Here is a 20918-nt window from a genome sequence, read left to right on the forward strand (position 1 = left end):
CGCACTCTAACACAGCGTCCCAAATCGATGACGTCACATGCACGTCCCAATTCAGCGATCGAATATGAAGTATACTTCTATAAATTGTACACTTTGAAGAGGATCGATAAATATTTTGTAGGTATTAAGATTGAGCCCTTCTTCCCTTTATTTGAATTTAAGGCCGAATTACGTCTCTTTGGTCTCTACCGCCACCCAGTGTACACGAAATGAAAAGTGGCTTGACTGGCTTTGCTATCCGTTAGGAATGTTTCATGACTGAGGAGACAGGAGAAACCAACTAACTGACGAACGAAATAAATAAATATATAAACTAATTAATTAATTAATTAATTAATTAATTAATTAATTAATTAATTAATTAAAATAAACTAAAATAAAATAAAATAACATAAAATAAAATAAAAAGACACGAGAAATTAAGTAGGGAATTTTGTTAATGCTCAATAAACACTATATTAAAATGTATAAAATACATTCAAGCAAATACCCGCAGCAGTCAATTTCTAAAATATTTTCACCCTTTCGCGCTGGACTTTGTACAGTGTTACATTATATCATTTTAAAATTCTTTTTTTCCACTTAGTTTAGTTATTTATCTTTTTAGCACTATCGACACACGCCGCTGGCGCAAAATGCGTTAGACCTTTCTCTCACATTTCAACCCACAGCATCTAATTAATAAATAATAATAATTAGAGAGAACTCCAGTTGTCACACTGTTAATCATTCCGTGTTACAGAATATTTTCGTGGCCTTTTCAAACACTAGAAAAATAAGAAAATCGCCCTTTAAAGTCATTTTGATCCCAAATAAACATTTAAACTTTTAATGAAGGAATTTATTAATTAATCTATGTGACTATTTAAAGAGTTTAATTCACGTACAGGATTAATAAAATAATCGGAAAGATTTGGGGCAACCAAAATAACATTCCGACGCTTCCTTCCGGTCCGGGGACGGAAACGCAAAGCTGCTGTGTAATCGTACAATTTTGATGCTACATCAGCTCCGTGTGATAGTTTAGAGCATTATAAATCCAAAGTAAATATGCCAGACTACTTAGGTGATGACCAGAGGAAAACAAAGGAGGAGGACAAAGATGACTCTCCAATCAGAGGTATATTTAACAAGCAACAGTCTTTGTTAAATAATAACCTCAGACATAGCTTTAGCTTAGCTAAAACTAGCTTCCCTCTGTAAAAGCGAGATTTGTGCTGGGGTGTCAAAAAGTGGAACATTTGAATGATATTTAATGTTATGGAAAGCTTTATTATTAATTGAATGAGACTGAAGGTTGTTCGATACATTGTTGCAAATGAGGATTTGTGGCAAAATAATAAATATTTTTTTAGAATGTGCAAAATACCTGCATGGCATGCAATTTTGGAATCTGCAAGTTGAACCTCGCCATTTAGTTTGTATTGAGACACTTGCTTCCCATGATCCCAATTTATTGACGTGTTCATGTTGCACACAGCTTTGGATGAAGGAGACATTGCTCTGCTGAAGACGTATGTGAGTGTCGTCCCAGGAATGATATTAGTAATAATCTTGAAATATGTTGTGCGTTTCAAACCACATCCTAAAACTGTCTTGCATCACCAGGGTCAAAGCACTTACTCCAGACAGATAAAACAAGTGGAAGATGACATCCAGCAGCTTCTCAAAAAAATCAACGAGCTTACAGGTGAGTGAAACGCATTCCTAGAAAAGACCGATTATTTGTTTCTAAAATAGAAACCATAATGGTGTAATGCCCTCACGTATGCAGCAATGTAGCATGTCGTGTTTTGTTTGTTGCCGCCACAGGTATTAAAGAATCAGACACAGGGCTGGCGCCACCAGCTCTCTGGGATCTGGCTGCTGACAAACAGACCCTTCAAAGTGAACAACCGCTCCAAGTTGCAAGGTAAACGCTTATATTTATGTATCAGAACTTTGTGAATAGATAAAAATATTGTAAAAAATAAAGTATATAGACTTCAATCATAATCTGAATTTTAAAGTCGACGTGATCAAACTGCGCCATGTGTTTAGAGCCTTTTTAATTTGATTTGAACAGATGCACAAAGATCATCAACGCGGACTCCGAGGATCCCAAATACATCATCAATGTCAAGCAGTTTGCCAAGTTTGTGGTGGACCTGAGCGATCAGGTGGCCCCGACTGACATCGAGGAAGGCATGAGAGTCGGGTGAGGGGGGAGAAAAAAACAAAAATCAAATTATCTAACCACTTAAGACTTTGAATATTGACTCTGTCATGTTTTTCCTCTCAGCGTCGACAGAAACAAGTATCAGATCCATATCCCCCTGCCTCCTAAAATTGATCCGACCGTCACCATGATGCAGGTACACACGAGCCAACATCTACGTTCAAATGACGTCGTTGTTAACAGCCGATAAATTTACACACGTAACACATTCCATGTTCTCATGTAGGTGGAGGAGAAACCCGACGTTACCTACAGCGACGTCGGTGGCTGTAAGGAGCAGATTGAAAAGCTGAGGGAAGTAGTTGAGACCCCCCTGCTCCACGTGAGTTGTTCACTTTGGATTAGTTAAGAAAATTAAATAAGTTAAATAAAATCAAGTCCAACTCACATCCAAATGATCCCCACTTTTCCATATGTTGCCGAAAATGGATGCAATTCCCTAAATGTTCTGTCAGCCGTTCATGTCATTTACAGCCTGGTTGAAAAATGTCCACAAGAGGGCGCTATAAGTATTAGAAGTCTTACGTGGAACCCAATTCAAGTGTTTTTTTTTCCCACCAGCCCGAGCGGTTTGTCAACTTGGGCATTGAGCCGCCAAAAGGCGTGCTGCTGTTCGGACCGCCCGGTACCGGAAAGACTTTGTGTGCCCGTGCCGTGGCCAACCGGACAGACGCCTGCTTTATCAGAGTCATCGGCTCTGAGCTGGTTCAGAAGTATGTGGGGGAGGTGAGAGCATTACGACTAAATCGAATAAAAAAAATGCTGTGTAGAAATATATTTTTTAATTTCTGCTGTGCCAACAAATAATCTATCTTTATTTAGGGAGCCCGGATGGTGAGAGAACTTTTTGAGATGGCCAGAACCAAGAAGGCCTGTCTTATCTTTTTTGATGAAATAGATGCCATTGGAGGTATGGTGCCCCCCCCCCCGCCACGACGAAAATTGTGAAATCTTTCTATCTTTAATGTCATTTTTCAACCAACCAGGCGCGCGTTTCGACGACGGCGCCGGCGGAGACAACGAGGTGCAGAGGACCATGCTGGAGCTCATCAACCAGCTGGACGGTTTCGACCCGCGCGGCAACATCAAAGTGCTGATGGCCACCAACAGGCCCGACACGCTGGATCCCGCCCTGATGAGACCAGGCCGTTTGGATCGGAAAATCGAGTTCAGCTTGCCTGATTTAGAGGTGAGTCCAAAAATATAAATGTGAAAATTTGATTTATTTTCACACTCGTTTTTTGTTTTTTTTTCAGGGTCGCACGCACATCTTCAAGATCCACGCTCGCTCCATGAGCGTGGAGCGAGATATCCGCTTTGAGTTGCTCGCTCGCCTCTGTCCCAACAGCACAGGTAAGAACGACCCGGAACCGTCATCGATGACAATTAACAACCCGGCGATTCTTTCGAGTTTACCTCACTCACGTCGGCTCGTTTGGATCTCCTTGCCAGGTGCCGAGATTCGCAGCGTGTGCACGGAAGCCGGCATGTTCGCCATCAGAGCTCGCAGGAAGATTGCCACCGAGAAGGACTTCCTGGAGGCCGTGAACAAGGTCATCAAGTCCTACGCCAAGTTCAGCGCCACGCCCAGATACATGACCTACAATTAAGTGTGTGTACGTTTCCCACTTTGGCTTTTTCCTTCGAGTCAAGAAATAATGTCTTTTTTTGTTGTCAGATGTCGAAAATAAAACTTTATTCCACATGAGTCCCAAGATTGTTTTTTTATAACCCCCCCCTCGAGCATGTTCCACCCCCCAAAAAAAAAATTGGTACCAACTAGAAATGCATTCAGGAAGCAACAAATCTTCCTATTTATTGTGCAATCAATACCGCAAATTGACAATCTTTGCAGCTGTTCAACACGTTACACGGCACGCACACGTCCAGCTCAATGCAACACTGCAGTGACAACAAAATTGTCCTAAAGGATGGATTTGTTCACATTTAACAAGTCCGTGAGTGGTTCCCAAAGTGTGCAGAAAAAAAATAAATAAATCACCACATTCTCAGTCGTTTCAGCATGTCGAATTGGGTTGAGCATGTTGACAGTGCAACACCGCGTCGTGAACTGTGGGGAACATCATCTCGGGTCTGATGATTTCAGAGAAGAATTGCAACCGGTCCAGCTCAGACAACAAACTTCCTAGTTGAGCCAAGCAGAAAAATGTGTCAGCAGAATTAAACAACTTGACCAAATTTGCATGATTTCCATTGTTAACGCACATTTTCTACGTGTTATAAATATACAATAAAATATACATGAGTTTTTTTCCTTTTGTGAACCTAAAAAAAATATGTTAGTGTCTTTTTTTAAATCATATCTATTATTTTTTTATAGTAATCATAAAGTTATTTGCAGTTAAAAGAAGTTTGAAACATTCGAGTCCGATTTTTGTTGAGTTCCTTTTTCTACCACTAGATGGCACTAATTTTACATATACAATGAGAGAACCCGTTAAGTCGTCCTTTTTTTTAAACAAATGAATTAAAACATGCAGCAACGTCCTGCCCATTTAATTATATCTATTATTTTTTACATTTTTTATAGTAATTAGAACATTATTTGCAGTGAACAGACGTGAGAAACATGAGTCCGATTTGTGTTGAGTTCATTTTTCAACCACTAGATGGCATTGTTTTTACATTTACAATGAGAGGCACCGTTAAGTCGCCCTTTTTTTTTCCCCAAGAACAAATGAATTGAAACATGCAGCAACGTCTTGCCCATTTTATTTGTTGAGATTTACAACTAGTAGCCATTTTTTTAATCATATCTATTATTGTTAATTTTTTTTATAGTGACCGGTTTGCATTTTGTTTGGACTTACTGTTGCAGCCCGCTATGACGACTTTAACGCCGACTGCTGTGTACTCCTTAATGACCTGCAGAGATAGAAAGTGGCAAACATTATTTCTTCATATTTTTTTTTTAGTTGGATTAAATCAATTAACTGATTAAATAAATAACCTGTTTGATGGCTTTGGCTCCCACTGAGTCAATAAAACCAGTGTGCGTCCAGTCCAGGATGATGAAGTGGACGGCGCTGAGAGACTGAAGAAAGGCAAGCACTTCGGAATCCGTCTCTCTGTGACCTTCTTCTACGTGGCCGTTTTTCTGATCCAATGAGGGCAAAACCTCGTGCGTCGTTGCTCCTTCCTTGCCCTAATAAAATAAATTTTAAAAAAAAGCTGGATGCATATTTTGAGCAAGCTCCACTAAATCGGTTTTAAGTCACTTGCCACTCATGGAACATTTACAATTATTCCTATTGTAACACTTCCTTCCCTCCTCACCCATGAAAAAAAAAAGTTTTACAGCCTTTACACAATCCTGTGCGGGTCAGGATAAGCACAGGATGTATTTAACCAGTGCAAATATGTAAAAAAAAATTTTTTTTTAAAATGGAGTCAGTGCAGTTACCTCAGCATTTCTCTCCGGAGAAGACGCCGGTTTGCTGTTGGGCTTTTGTTTTTTCGGAGCTTTTCTGGCAGTTAATATGTGTTCTGGGTTGACACCAGTCTGCAAAACAAAACATCTGCCAAAGATAAGCTCCAAAATAAATAAGAACAGGTTGATACGAGCATGGGAATCACAGATTTGTTATTTCACAGCGAGCTGGCGTGATTTCCAGCTCAGGATTGGAATGAATTTTTTTTTTTTTTTTTCGAACATGCTGCTGCTAGCACACGATCGGATAATTATCTGTCTGACAGTCTTGAGTTGTGTGGTAGCATGTGGCTCATGACTTAAGGTTGTTTTTTTGTTTGTTTTTTTCTCCAAGTCCAAGTACAGAAACAAAACTATGAAGAAATTAGTACACCTGATATTTTTTTTTTTAATAAAAAAGTTTGTATTTTTTGCTAGTTTGAGTATGATTTTTTTTTTAATTATTTTTCCAAAGCCGAGGCTGAAGAAAAAAAAAAAAGAAAAAAAAAAAAAAGGAAAAGGGTTTTACTTTCTATTCCGAACCACCCAATAAGAGAAAGACCACTGTGTTCACGCGCCCGTGTTCCGGTCCCAAGGTAACAAGGATTACCTTCTCCTTGAGAGCGCTCAGATAAAGGTCACAGTTGGCGAAGTAGATTGACGAGTTGGAGTGGAAAATCTTAATCCCCTCGCATTCCACCGCCTTGGAACAAGACAAATCGCAAAATGGTCATTCTTGAGGGTGACGGTGGCGCTTTTCTCCTCTCGACCAACCTCTTCGTATTCATCCACTTCATAATATAATCCCGTGCCGGCAACCTGCCCAAGGATGGCATTTTTCGGGCTGCAAAACAAAACAACAATTAGCCTTGAACCCGAATCCCCGAAAAGAGCCAATCTTGATATGTTGCTTAAAAAAATGGACTGACCTCTGTGTTCGATAGATGACCGTCACTAAAGCAAACGCAATGGCGGAGAGGAGGCCGTAATCCAAGCCCAATAGGACGGACGCCGTAAAGGTCACCAGCCAGATGGCCTGAAAACAGAAAGCATCCCATTTATCTGATTTTAGAATTTTATTTATGTATTTTTTGTGAAAAATAATTAACAATTGACTGACCAGTTCGATCTTGCTGGTTCTCCATAAAGCTGCGATGTCTCGGAACTGTTTAAACATTCCCAGCAGGTTGACCATGATGATGGCTGCCAACGCAGTCTGGGACACACAAAAGACGAAAGAGGCTGCAGATAAAATGCGATATAGCAGAGATTCGTCATCAGGGTGCTTTGAGAGAATCATTTTCTGGATCATGTCAGGGAATTCTGCCCATGTAACAATTGCAGCTCCATGACCGAAGCTCACCTGTGGGAGGGGCTCAAAGACAAAACCAATGGCGACGATCACCAGGAGCACCAAGAGAGACCCCAACAGGCCGGCAATCTGAGCCAAACATACGACGACAGTCAACATAATATCGTATTATCGTTCCGATTTCAGAACGCTGATTACCTGCGTTTTACCCCCCGTGCTCTCCTGCACGAGGCTCCTCGACATGGAGCAAGTGATGGTGAACGTTTGGAAGAAGGAGCTGATGAAGTTACACAGGCCGAGGGCTATTAGCTCCTGCAAGGAAAGCGACGTTTAGTATTTCGGAATGTATTAAAAAATAAATACATAAATAAAAAAATACATAAAATACGAAAAAAACTAAAAACAAAACTAAAATGAAGCTTTTAAAAAAAAATAAAAATAAAACAAAAGTACTAAAACTAAAAAAAACTAAAATTAAGCTTTTAAAAAAATTATAAAAATAAAAATAAAATACCAATACTAAAAACAAAACTGAAATGAAGCATTTAAAAATAAATAAATCAATAAAAATAAAATACTAAAACTAAAAACAAAACTAAAATGAAGCTTTTAAAAAAAATAAAATCAATAAAAATAAAAATAAAATACTAAAACTAAAATGAAGCTTTTAAAATAAATAAATAAATAAATAAATACAAATAAAAACTTGCAAGCCTGCTTTAAAAGCAAATTAAAAATATTTGAATTGAAAACAACAACAGCCAACCTACAACGCACGGACCAGTCTGACAAGTCTTTGCTTTGCTTATGGACAAATAAAAACCCAACACACTCCATCTGCTCATTTGCATGCCTCATTTAAATCTGCGCAAACACCACCCCAGACGCACCTGATTACTGTCCACGCTGTAGTTGTGCTTGAGGGCAAAGATTTTAGCCAGCGAGATTCCCATGGAGAAGCCCACAATGGCAATAGCAAACGAGTCGGTGACCAAAGTGCGCAAGAGAGAGAAGTCTGGAGCGACAGGTGGGAGAAGCCTGAGAACAAACGAGGGGACGTTTCAAGCACTTTTTGCGCAGGTTCTACTAAATATTTTCCATTATGAGTTGCATTGAAGTTAGTCCCAAAGCACGTTGCCCAATCCAATTAGATCATGTCATAAAGTTTTATCTAATCTCTGAGGAAGATAACTCATAGCTAAATAGATACCGCTCAACGTACGACCGATTACAATCAGATACAAGATGGGTGAACTCTTACCCAGTCGGTATCTTCCCAACCACATCGACATGATAGTCGCCGGCCAACGACATGCCGTAAGAGACGCCGGTTGACACGATGACGATAATTATCTCCCCGGGGATGGGGATGGGCAGTTTTTTTTTGAAGCGCTCATTGAGTTGTTTGATGACGTACAGAAAGACGAGACACACGACGCCAAGAATGAGGGTGGTGAGATTCGTGCTTGTGATGTCGCTCAATACGGCCTTGATGCTCTGTAAAGAAAGAGGAGAAAAGCTCAGTGGTATTTAAAAAAAAAAAAAAAAGAAATAAAAAATGGTGATAAACTCACAAATATAACAGAAAGGGGTCCGCTGAAACGCTTTGTTTTCACTCCCAGCAGGTATTTCAACTGCGATACCACCACGTGCACGGCGGCTGCCGTGGTGAAGCCTCGCACTAAAGGCTCTGTGAGGTAAATCGCCACAAAGCCGAACCTGAGAAGCCCTAAAAGAACCTAAAGAGGAGAAACCATTGGGATGAAACCGAGCGTCACGCTTCCTTGGCATGCAAAAAAAAAAAAAAAATCCAAGCGGACACCGACCTGGATGATTCCCACCAGGGTTGTGAGCACGGCGGCCACTTGCACCCTCCTGGCGTCACGTTCCGCCACATCAAAGATGGCCGACACGTTGGACCCATTGGTGGCTGATACGTAAGAATCCGGAACCTCCCGGACTGCGACACTTCCGATCATCAGGCTTATGACGGCAAAGGTGCCTGCCAATCACACACCAACACACTTAAAGTGACATTTTCACCTCACATTCCCGCTTTTTGTTTTTTCCTCACCGATGGATACATGTCTGGATGTGCCGAAGAAAGTGTAGAGCAGGACAGGGTAGAACGATGAATACAGACCGTAAACTGGAGGCACAGCAGCCAGCATAGCATAGGCAAGACCTGCGGTGCAAGAGAGCGAGAGCTGTTAAAATAAACTGTTGGAGTCATAAACAAAACCTCAGCGCCGCGGAGATAGCGAAAACAAAGCAGCGGGTCGCAATAAGGAGCACCTCAGGAGTTGGCAACGGGCCCCCACAAACTTTATTCATCGTTATTCCAAACAAGGCTGCTCACCTTGCGGGAGTTGCACGACGCCGGTGCTGAGACCCGAGACCACATCATGAAATAAGTAGTCCCTGATCGGGTAGTTTGGCAGCCATGTGAGAATCGGGAGGAAGCTCAGAACCGTCGCTTTTGCTCGCTGGGACGAACACCTAAGTAAAGAGAGAAGAGGGATCGTGCGGGAAATTTTTTGGGAGGTGTAATTTCGTCTCTTGACTTACCGGAAGTACAGCGCGAGCTTCTGTTGGAGGGTGGTGGTTTTCTCTTTGCGGTGGAGAAGTTGTGACCTGAGGTGTGCCTCGTTGTAGACGGGACGCTCGATCTTGTACATCAGCGATCGATCGGCATCATCCACCTGCACGATTGCCGGCGTTTCTGCTGCTTCGTCGTCTTTTTTCGGCTCCATCGGAATTTTATTTTACGTCCGTCCTCATTCCTTTGACATATCCATGCAAGCCACACTTCTTCTTGACAGTGAGGAAACAAAGTAAATCATCACAGGTTGCTTCGATTACACGTTTTGTGCAATAATTTGAGGAGCTGATAAGGAAGACCGGCTATAGATAACAAGCTGATAATTTCCAGAGATTGAAGAGGGCACAATTAGAAATGTCCACATACATTTTGGAGAAGATTTACATGAAGCAACGTTAGCACTTTCCTTGTTGTCCAAAAAAAATCCGAAATATTGGGGTGATTGTTTTAATTACAGTTCGACTAATGTGGATTTTATTTTAATACTGATTCCTGTATTCGTCAGAATAAAATTCGGGTAACGAGTTAATTAGCCGATAAATTAAAAAAAAATATATAAAATTAATAAAAGAACTTTTTTTTTTTATCCCTTAGTGCTTAGAAAAATAAATGTTAGATTGTGTGAGAGGTAATGATGACGTAGGCAACCTGTCAGATCCAAATGGTACTGCAAGCTACTTCCTTATCAACAGTATAAATCAAAAGTGTGTGATGTGGTTTTAGTCAGAATAAAGACATTTGACAGCCCGTTGTTAGCTAACTAACATAGCATTAAAGGCATTAGTCGCAAAAAGAAACGTTTGAGCATGATCGCTTGCTTGCACGAATGCAATGAAATAACCCGATCTTGACCGGAAGACTATTTTTCCTCTTACTTTCGTCATGTAAGCTAACAAGGTTGTTCCTTAAAATCAAAGAGATCTTACCTCCTCTCCTCCTCCAGCTCTCGCTGGGATGCTGCGGGTTGAATGTGAACTTTACAAGAACGACCTTCTGAGTTAAAGTTTAACAGAGGAACCGTGATTCAAATGGAGCGAATGCGGGGACGATCGTTTGCACAAGTACACAGATCACCTCAGATAAAGATGATGCTACTCGTTTGACATTTATCGTTCACTTCCGGTTTACACGTCGAGCGTTCCACATCGTGTTCGACACGTCCCAGTGGAGTTTAAATAGAATTCACCAAAATATAACTGCTGTTCAAATGTTTTATTTTAATGTCTGCAATAATTAATCCACACTACGTGTTCAAAGAAGATTCGATCCGTTTGCCAACAATTCTGTGCTGCAAATTCTAGTTCGAGTAAGATGTCTTCAGTCGGGATCTTTGTTGTGACTTGGTGACCGGATGACGACAAGAAATGTGATCGTACTGATAATAATAATAATAATAATAATAATAATAATAATAATAATAATAATAATAATAATAATAATAATAATAATAATAATAATAATAATAATAATTCATCTTCAAGGGCAATGATAGCAGAAGCATGTGCTTTTATTATCATTTGTGACAATTTTTGCTGTTGTTGCGCTCAGCAAACAGTGATCAGATCCCATACCTTGAAAATGGGTCGCTATCTGATATTGCAGAAGGTACATTTTCTGAACAATGGGTGGATTGTTGGTTTCATTGATCAATGACGTCGGGGATGTCCTTCCTTGCCTTTTACGTGAGCAAATAAACAACGGTAGATTTTCATCCACAGCTGATCAAGGCCTGATTCGGATGCACCACATTAAAAATACAAAAAAAAAAAGTGTTTTCTCTTTTTATGACCGTGACATGCCGTTGTTAAAACTGCCAACATCATTGAAAACTGCATCTTTGGATAAACACATTCACCAGAAGCCACATTCAAGTGTGTTGTTTTTAAACTGCAGAGGTGTGAGGAGTGTTTTACTCTTCGGTTTATAAAAAAAAAAAAAAAAAAAAAAAAAAATGAATGCATTTGCAGACTAAGTCATTATAACATCACACTGAGTCCTTTCCATCAAAGTGTACAATAACAAGAAGAATGCTTGCACATGATCATTTGTGGATACAGAATGTGAGCTTCAACACCATTTCCGACAGAGTGCATAGTACACTAATAGATGCTATGTGATTGTCCACAAAAAAAAAAATTCTGTTATCAACAAACTTTGCATGTGATTTGGCAACTCAAAACGCTAAAAACGCTCATGAAAAAGTCTATTAATGTCCTCTTCGGGACTAATTAGCAGTCGCGGAATAAACGGAAGGCAGGGCCGCTTGTGCTCCTATCAACTCCCTGAGAAATGTCTGATAAATATTCAAAATCCATCGGCCAAGGTGTAGGCACAAGAAAATAGAAAACGGGGGCAAAAGGGACACCAAGTTTTTTTCACTCTCTCAGTTTTCAACAAAAATGTCGGGTCAATGTCTGGGCCGGTAGGAATTGTAGTATCTCGGGTAGAGAGGAGTGTAGTGGCTGGAGTGTCCGTATGGTGTCGTCCCGGAAGGGCTGTAGTAGGCGGGTGAATAACTGTGCGAGGAAGCCGGGGAATGGGAAGAAGAGTAGTGAGACGATGACGAGGGAATGTGATGCACCGAAGTTCCCGTCAATCTGGACAAGGGACGAGTCCGGGGAGATGGACTCCACAAAGAGCGTTTGAGCCCCAGCAGTGGCGATCGATAGGGAGACGAAGGGGCGGAGCCTGCCTGGTTGGGTCTGGTTGTTGTCAGAGTCGTGGTTTGAGTCGCTGGCGTGACGTGTCTTGAAGGAGTGGAGCTACGGGAGAAAGGGGATGTAATTCTGAAACTGTGGGAATCAGCGACAAAAGTTCGCATCCCAAGGGTCCAGCGTGACGGTGAAAGCCTCTGCGGGGTGGAGGATGGAGTCGACACCTCAAGAGGCGGAGGGTTTTCCGACACCAGAGTTTCAGGTGGCGAGGCAATCGCTGGCGAGGATGGACTGCGATGGGGTACGTGTGAGGGAGGGGATGTCCGAGTTGCCGAGTCTGCAGTCGAAACAGCTGATGTCGGACTATTAAGGCAGGAAGGGGAAGAACTACTGGGGGCCAAAGCTGCGCTCCCGGAGCCTTGTGCCAGGTCCGAGGTCGAAGATGAGGTTGCAAGACTTACTTTGGGAGCGCTGGTTTTCCTGCGGGTCATTTTGCTCCCACGGTTACGATGTGTTTGCTCTTGATCGAACGCCAAGTCCTCAAGACGTTGGGTGAGGGCCAGTTTTTGTTGAATGGCCATTCGCAGGAGCGAGTTCAAAGTCTTCTTTTCGTCCTCAGCTGCCGCCAACTGTCTTTGCATCTCATCCAGCTGGGTCATGTACTCGTCGCACCTGAGGGAGGAAAGGATCAGGTTCAACCATGTGACTCGAATCCAGGGGTGTGCAAACTTTTTGATTGGCGGGCCACAATGGGTTCTAGAATTTGACAGAGGGGCCAGACCAGGAGCAGATGGATTGGTAACCACACCTCATCGGAGAAAGAAAAATACATTTAATTTTAAATTAAAGTGAACAAAAGCATGACAACAATAGATATATGTCATGAACAAGGTTTATTCATGTAATTTTTTTTCAAATTTGGCGGGCCGGATTAAAACGTTTAACGGGCCACATGTGGCCCCCGGGCCGTAGTTTGCCCACACCTTCTCTAACCCCCTTAACAAAAAACCAAGGGAAAATAAATAAATAAAAAAAATAAGGCCCGACAGGCCCCGACAATTTTTAACGGTACCGAGACTGCGGCCAGAGGGGCGTAGGGTCAAGTGGGGTCAAAGGTCAAGTACAGTAAATGGCTTTTTTCCGCTCACTGACCTGGTGGCGAACATTGCTCGTACGGACGAGAAAGTGGCCGCGTCCTCTTTTAAGGCTTTCAGCTCATTCCTCAGCTTCATCATCGTGTCCGTCACCATTGACTTCTCGGCCTCATATTTGCTCTTCAGGTTCGTCAGAGCCACCTCCGCTGTCTGGGAAAATACACACAGATCTTTTTTTTTTTTTGGTGATGACCAAGTTTTCTCCGACAGAGTTCATTCAACCAAATTCGGACCCGATGATCGTGCAACTGCACCTGTTTGTTGGCTTTGAGCACCAGCCGAAGCGTGGCAATCTGCTCTCTCTTGGTGCTGAGCAAGGATTTGAGCTTCAAGATCTCCTCCAAGCAGCTTTCTTTGTCCTTGTCGAGCAAAGGAGCCAGTTCCCTCGCTGCGGCTCTCTGCCGGGACAGCTGAAGAGCTCGGTCCACTGCTCTCTGTAGGTGCTTGACCTGAGAATTAAAAGTGGAACGTTTTGGAAAGAAATCTAGGCAATGAAGAAATGTAAAACCCGATGACGCCTCTACCTGGTCTCTGATGATGGCATTGAGGTTGTAGATGTTCAAGGGCTCTCTGCGTAGCTCACCAGCTGGCTCCAGGGCGGGCGATGATGACGACGAGGACGATGATGAGGCACTGATGCTGGGCGAGCGGGTCGGAGGACTGCAGGGAGTCGGACTTTGCGCCGACTGAGCCTGCATGAGCTCCTTGTCCCCCTCCTTACCGTCCCGTCCTCTGTCCCCGCCGGAGCGCGGCTCTTTGGACGGAGACTCGGAGGGGCTCCGTGACTCCCCGGAAGTTGAGGTGGTGGAGGTGGCGGTGGCCAGTCGTCTGGCAAGGCGCGGCGTGAGGAGAACTTTACTGTTGTCGGTTGACATGGCTTTGAGACTGGCGCAAAGGCCTCTGAGCCCCCTGCCTTGCCTAGAATAGAAAAGAAAGATGCTTAGGAGCTCCAAGTCGAGTTCGGGATGGGTCATTTTCGGTCCCACTACTCGGTTTTTAATGATTTTCACTCTAGTTCAGGCGTGGGCAAACTACGGCCCGGGGGCCACATGCGGCCCGTTAAACGTTTTAATTGGGCCCGCCGAACTTGAAAAAAATTAAATGAATAAACCTTGTCAATGTTTTATTTTCTAAATACTTTGGTGTGTCAAAGACATATATATCGTTGTCATGCTTTTGTTCACTTTCATTTCAAATTAAATGTATTTTTTTTTTCTCAGATGAGGTGAGGTTACCAAAACACTCCGTCCCTCGGCTCCTGATTCCGGCCCCTCTGAAAAATTTTAGAACCCATTATGGCCCGCCAATCAAAAAGTTTGCACACCCCTGCACTAGATGGTGCAAATGCATGCAAATCGAATAAAAGTAAGACCTGTAGTAGTCCAGCATGACACGGTTGGGCGTGTCGTTGTTGCACAGACAGACATGATGGTAGAGCTGGGCAAGCTCCTCGCTCAGCATCACCAGTTCATCCTGAGCGGCATTCAAAGCCCCTTGGCTCTCAGCGGCTGCCGACTGAGCCGCCTGCAACTCAGCCTCCATACTGGAAATCTGACAAGAGGACATTTCGGTCACGACAGAATTGATCATTATTTTAGAACTAGAGCATCGATCATTGCTTTTCCAAAAAGCTGTGACTTTATTTAGCTTTTATTAGATTTAGGATTAGTTTTAGATTTTTCTGCCTGCTGGATTTTCTGTTTGACAGCAAAATTCATCGTTCCATTAATCACAGCAAGTCGTCCAGGTCATTCAGAGCAAAGCAGCCCCAAACGACTACTATGTTTCACTGTCGGCAGAATGTTCTTTTGATAAATGCTCTGTTATTTTCTTTTTTTACGTCAAATGCATCGCACAATGACGTGAAACACGGCAACAGTTAGCTGTTAAATATATATATTTGAGGATTTATGGTGTATGTAAGCTTACCTTCTCTTTCCCTTCTTGGCAGCTCTTTTCTAATGCCGTGACCTTCCTCTCCAGTCTCTGTTGCAGAGCATTTCCTCTTGGCTTCTCATGTGCTATGCCTTCCCCACACAGAGCCAATCTGTCGCGCAGGGTTTTCACTTCTGACTTGAGCTCAACCACCTCCGTAACAGCCACGTGGTATTTGCGCTGCAAGATCTCCAAACCTGGTGACTGGGAAGGAAACACTGGACTATTGTTGACGGCGCCATGCTCATCCTCATGTTCGGCTCCATCTTTAGTTTTTTTATCTATGTCAAGTCCCTTGAGGTCTTCGGGGTTGAGAGGAGACTCAAAGCTGGTCTGGGCCCCTTGCTGCCCGCGGCGTAGGGCGTTGACCTTTTGGCTAAGGCGGAGAGTCTTCTCGTGCTGTTCGGACAGAGCACCTTGGGTGTGCTGGAGCTGAGTCTGGGATTCCTGCAAACTGGCGATCAGCGCGACCTTCTCATGTTCCACCTGAATGGGGCAGAAGTGAGACATTATAGCCAATCAGCATTGTCTTACACTAAATTATTCAAAAGGCTTTAAATAGGATACAAACGCTGGATTAGGAATTTTACAGATGATGCAACAATATCGCACCTGTACGACACTCAAAATTATTGCGACAATTCAGTGTTTGACCGGCTGATTATAACTCACAGTCACCAGTTGTTGCTTGAGCTTCTGAACTTCCGTCAGGTTCATCTCGCTGAAGAGGTCTGACGTGGCCACACCTTCGATTTTACGACCCGTCGTAGCAGCAGCCACCGACGCTGAAGCGGTCGCAATTCGCGTTGCACCTTGGATGTGGCCATTACACCTCGAGGGGGCAGAATTAAGAAGAAAAACATTTATTGTAACTCCACAAGTATATGTGGCTCTTGTGAAGTGATTATTTTTATTAAGCAGCACACGAGCACTGTATTATTACGATTATTTGTTTTAGTATTAGTTTTAGTTTTTTTTAATAGAATTTTTGTGGAGTGGAAGATTAATAAAAAAAGATCACTATAATTTAATAATTCTCAAATGACTTTTTGACCTTACTTCTTAATAATAATAATAATAATAATAATAGCAATAATAATAATAATAATAATAATAATAATAATAATAATAATAATAATAATACCGAAATGAGCTCTAAAAGATCTTAAATGATATTAAATAATAAAGATTTCATATAGATATAATTTTATAAACGTGAAATAAAGTTTCAGTTACATTTTTTTTCTTTTTTCTATTTCCTTGACTGGTAAAAAAGAAGCCGCTTTGCTTGCCCATGAGTGAAGTCGGCAGTGACCACACCCACAGCGGCGCAGCCATCCCACTAGCATGTCAAAAAAAAAAAAAAAACACACATAGAGGCTGTGCTGTAATACCTCGTTGGATCTTCCGCGGTTGGCGAGAGCAAAGTGGTCGGAGTAGCCGTGCCGCTGGGTGGGGCAGATGTGAACGTCAGGTGTGCGCTGCCGGTGTACGCCACATCACACATGCTCAGATGGTGAACCAGCTCTCTACGCATGTGATTCTTCTGCTCACGCTCGCTCTTCAGAGACTCCAGCGCCTCCTCCAGCTGGGAGTCAGAGATGTCCTTCAAACGCAGAGCGTCCTGCAACTGGCTGTCCAGAACATCTGTCTCCTCTTCCAAAACTTTGATTTCATGTTTTAAGCCTTCATATTCCACCTGAATCAGAAACACGTCAATCAAGGTAAAAATTAGGGCTGTTCGATACAACACCGATACCAAGTAACCGATACCGCAAGTATTTTTGATATAGCGCCGCTGTACTGTCAAAAACATGTATGTCCAATTTTGATTTTTTTTTTCATTTTCATATTAATAAGATGTCTGTAACACAGAAACCCCATTAATGTAAATATTTTTAAAAATTAAAAAAAAAAAAAGTGTTTATCACAAAATTGTGAACAAAAAACTTGTTTTCTGAAGCAGATGATGATTCACTGGCGTGCCAAACTACTATAGGACAGCGCGAACGAATTTAAAATTTTGTTTGCCTGAAGTATCGGAGGTTGGTATCGGCAGCTTCCACGAGTACTGACGCCTTAAAATCGGGCCGTGATCACCATGTTTAAATTATCAACAGCTCGACAGTTCACGTGCGCACATATCATCAGTACCTGATTCTGCTTGAGTGTTGAAACCAGTTTCTGAAGCGAGATATTCTCCTCTTCTAGCTCCGTGTAGTCCTGAATCAGCCTTGATTCTCGAAACTTATACTCGCCGATCTCCTCTCGGACGCGGCTACGTTGCAGCTCCAACATCTCGTTACTCTGCTGAGACGGCGGCAATGAGGAAAAGACCGCTTTGCTTTCATATTACAGTCATTTAGATTCGGACACATGCCGAATTCTGCACTTTACCTCCCGCAGTTCCTGCAGCAGGCAGCTCAGGTGGTCATTGTCAGCCTGAGCATTGGCCGCAGTGGCCCGGCTGTGCTTGACCTCCGCCTGAAGCTCCAGCAGCCGGCCCATGTAGTAAGCTTCCTTGGTGGCCGACTCCTGCAGCAGAGTCTCCTCGTTGGTCTCGCCATCGTCGGCCACCTTACGTTGCGTGGAGTAGGCCTGACCAAATGCCTGGATGGAGACAAATTCCTCCTTTATTCCCTTTCGATCACCGTATTTAAAAAAAAAAGTGCAAAAGTGCACTGGTGCTTGGGGAGAGATTAGGGCGGAGTAATGGAAATAGAAATGGAGGACGGGAGGGGATAAAGGGAGGAAGGGATAATCAAATTTAAAAATACTTCAACGCTCCCTTGGCGCCGGGCCTTTGTTTTACCGTCCTCATCCTGTCATTGCTTCGTTGTTTTCAACACGACTCAAGACAAGAGCGGGACGACAAAGTCGTTTTCATCAGGCAATGTGAGACAAAAAAAAAAGGGGAAATAGGGGAGCTTTGTTTTATTTGTGAGATTGTTCATTTTTATTTCACTTTATTTTATTTTTTTAATTTTCAGTCGACAGAAGCAACAAAACGGCCGCCGGCTGAGATGCCTAAAATTTGGGTTGATTTTGCGACTTAACGCCTATTCCATAAACGCAATATTAATCAGAATGCCATTTTTAGACTAGAGAAAGCGCATAGAACATTTTATTGAAGAGAACTTTTCGGGGTCGACTTCCCCTTTAAATGTCACACCTTTAAATGAAATACCTTCAAACTAAAATCCTGAACTCCATGCATGAACAATGACACTAGTCGTTCCAGCTTCCTGATGGAATTATCATGACCTCATTCTTATGAATAATTCATGACTCCGCGTGTGTGTGTTGTGTGTGTGTCTGCCTATGTGAGTGTGTGGCAGGCACAATTCCACACATACATTTTTTAGTCCGTTCGTCTGCTCTTGAGTGCTTCTGCGCCGTGGCTCTGTGTTATTCATAACCAAGAGAGCCAGAGAGGGAAGTTACAGCTTGGGAACATTCATAAAGACAAGTCGAATGATAAAGTGCTACATAACCGAAAATAGTCGTTTGATGCCAAAGTTATTTTTGTATCGTCCAAAAATCGGAGTAGGAAGCAGACCGGCGGTGTCCGGTGACATCATAACAAGCAGAGAGGCGTGTCAGTGACAAAACAAAAGAGTAACGGCGCATCCATTTTACATCGACACTTCAAATAGATCACCGACAAATCACTTGCAGCCCTTTTCAGCAAACGTTGGAACACTCATTTACATCACAGAGCTGATTTATACCAGACAAACCCATTATTGATTATGCCCTAAATCCTCATTTAACAAACTGGGGGATGTTTTTTGTGCACAGTACTGCGAACAGATCTGGAACAACAACTAGATTTGGTGTCGAAATGACATGTTGTGAAAAGAATCATTAACTGCCATTGACGGCTAAAGACGTCCGATCCATTTTTTTAACTCGGCTGGTCGTGAATGAGTTAAAACAAGTTAATGTTGTATTAAAACTTTTGAACTATATTTCATATTGCATTTTGCAGTATTAATACCAGTAAAATTGCTAATCGCATCAACGTGTTACTAATTCAATTAGATTGCTTCCTTATCGCTTCTGCAGTCCAACTATCCTGTTTCTCGATTTCTCGCTTTTTGCTTTCTTTCAGATTTTAAAATAATATTACTGGTTTATATATGACTAAATGGATTAGCCGATGAATACATTAAAAAAAAATTAAAAAATATCAGCCCAGGGGGATTGTGAAGGTCAGCAGACTTGGGTCAATTTTAGTGGCGCCCAGAGTTCAAAGCAAACATGGTGCAGCAGCATTTTGCTACAATGCTGCACAGAAAGTCCTTGGCTCAGTCGCTTCGTGATTTTTAATGCAAGATTCACTTCTTAATGTGTGACGAACTGTTGCATATTTAAAATAAAACTTCAAACTGTTCTCCACTGCATGCTCCCTAAAATGGCTTTTCAAGTTCGTCCGACAACAACACTTGACTTTTTCCAAGTAACAAAGCCGTACCCCTGCTGAGCCCACCTCCTGCAGCTGTTCCAGCTCCAGCCTCAGAGCCTCTTGATCGGCCTCCAGCTCGGCATACTGCTGCTTCAAGCTCTGGTTCTCCTCCAGAACCGCCAACCCGCACTCCGCCGCCCGGATCTTCTCGCGGTTGGCCTCCGCCAGCTCCCGGGTCAGACGCTCCACCTCGGCCCGGCATTGCTCCACCGTGTCTCCGCATCCTCCTGCTGCTCCACCGGCGGCCATCGCCCCTCTCCTCCCTCCCTCCCTGCGTCGGATGAGCGGAACTGCGCGTCCGCAGGAGGGAGAAACAGCAGACTACAAATCCACACCGCCACCCTCTGAGGATAAAGCTGCTTCAAATCGCGCGTGGAAAACAATCAAGCCCTGCAAATATCCACAAAGTGCCTTCATCCTCATCACCACATTCACTCATCATCAGCCATGTGATGCTGAAAGTGATGCTGCGCCCCATGATCCGCATCCGCGTCCACTCCCTCTGTTTTCTGCTTATTCACCAGCTTCAAGCCGCCATCTGTGCCCGCAGCCGAGAAGCAAGGCATCCCCTTTGTGTGATCCAGCTGCATACACAGTTACAAGACGACAGTTAGCACATTGCCTATTGACGCTCGAGTCTATCGCGCCGCATGCGCGCTCACGTCGCATGAACGCGTACAAAAATAATCAGGACAATTCGGAAGGAAACCTCAATTCATGCAAACTCACAAAAATACATGTACAATGAAAATAACACCTTCTCTCTATTATTAATGCCGTTTTAATATTATTGGTGGTGACCCTTATGCGATCACGTTATTGATAATAATAAAGGTGTGCAATAAAAAAACAAAAGCAAATATGAGTGAAATGGATCAGAAATCAGTGAATTACTATACAATATGATTGCAACTGTTTGATTTTATATCATTGCAAAACACATTAAATTGTTAAAAAAAAAACATTGTGCGGTACATAAATACAAATTTATTGTAACGTGTGAACATTAGTGTCCAGCAGACGACAGCAACCTGACAAAATAAAATAAAATAAAACACATACAGACAGTCTCTTATGCCGTTAAAATACAATTTAAAAAACAGCGACGCTCAATTAAAATATTTTAGGACTCGTACAAAATTCAC

General features: G+C 42.6%; 3 protein-coding genes across 7 annotated transcripts; 1 reads left to right on the plus strand and 2 right to left on the minus strand.

Moving 5' to 3' along the window:
• The first annotated feature begins 929 nt into the window (after window positions 1-929).
• psmc2 (proteasome 26S subunit, ATPase 2) lies at window positions 930-3926 on the plus strand. The gene is made up of 12 exons (XM_088287526.1): window positions 930-1120; window positions 1481-1518; window positions 1609-1690; window positions 1813-1912; window positions 2066-2197; window positions 2282-2354; window positions 2445-2540; window positions 2780-2944; window positions 3041-3128; window positions 3205-3407; window positions 3475-3571; window positions 3671-3926. Exons 1-12 carry the CDS (start codon window positions 1051-1053, stop codon window positions 3826-3828), a joined length of 1302 nt encoding a protein of 433 aa, XP_088143652.1. The 5' UTR covers window positions 930-1050; the 3' UTR covers window positions 3829-3926.
• Window positions 3927-4004: 78 nt separating this feature from the next.
• On the minus strand, window positions 4005-10657 carry slc26a5 (solute carrier family 26 member 5). Of its 2 annotated transcripts, none has more exons than XM_088287524.1 (18): window positions 10489-10657; window positions 9529-9771; window positions 9320-9459; window positions 9035-9145; window positions 8787-8962; window positions 8535-8699; window positions 8222-8457; window positions 7851-7998; window positions 7159-7272; window positions 7012-7089; window positions 6769-6864; window positions 6578-6684; window positions 6423-6492; window positions 6259-6351; window positions 5643-5741; window positions 5190-5384; window positions 5050-5104; window positions 4005-4364 (listed from the first exon to the last, which is right to left on the minus strand). In XM_088287524.1, the coding sequence occupies exons 2-18, from the start codon at window positions 9711-9713 to the stop codon at window positions 4237-4239; spliced, it is 2196 nt and encodes a 731-aa protein (XP_088143650.1). In that variant the 5' UTR covers window positions 9714-9771; window positions 10489-10657; the 3' UTR covers window positions 4005-4236. The 2 variants fall into 2 exon arrangements, with proteins under 2 accessions (XP_088143650.1, XP_088143651.1); XM_088287525.1 differs by having other exon boundaries at window positions 9529-9774.
• Window positions 10658-11053: 396 nt separating this feature from the next.
• On the minus strand, window positions 11054-20434 carry LOC148341396 (protein bicaudal D homolog 1-like). 4 transcript variants are annotated; one of them, XM_088288805.1, is made up of 11 exons: window positions 19798-20434; window positions 17703-17915; window positions 17460-17612; window positions 16700-17004; window positions 15978-16137; window positions 15300-15791; window positions 14743-14921; window positions 13895-14288; window positions 13625-13819; window positions 13369-13520; window positions 11054-12888 (listed from the first exon to the last, which is right to left on the minus strand). In XM_088288805.1, exons 1-11 carry the CDS (start codon window positions 20020-20022, stop codon window positions 11970-11972), a joined length of 3387 nt encoding a protein of 1128 aa, XP_088144931.1. In that variant the 5' UTR covers window positions 20023-20434; the 3' UTR covers window positions 11054-11969. The 4 variants fall into 4 exon arrangements, with proteins under 4 accessions (XP_088144931.1, XP_088144930.1, XP_088144929.1 ...); XM_088288804.1 differs by having other exon boundaries at window positions 17460-17615; XM_088288803.1 differs by having other exon boundaries at window positions 19783-20434.
• Between the last annotated feature and the right edge of the window lie 484 nt (window positions 20435-20918).

The sequence above is a fragment of the Idiotropiscis lumnitzeri genome, chromosome 2 (genome assembly GCF_059441095.1).
Source record: "Idiotropiscis lumnitzeri isolate Australia: NSW breed Sydney's pygmy pipehorse chromosome 2, RoL_Ilum_1.0, whole genome shotgun sequence".
Classification (NCBI taxonomy): domain Eukaryota; kingdom Metazoa; phylum Chordata; class Actinopteri; order Syngnathiformes; family Syngnathidae; genus Idiotropiscis; species Idiotropiscis lumnitzeri.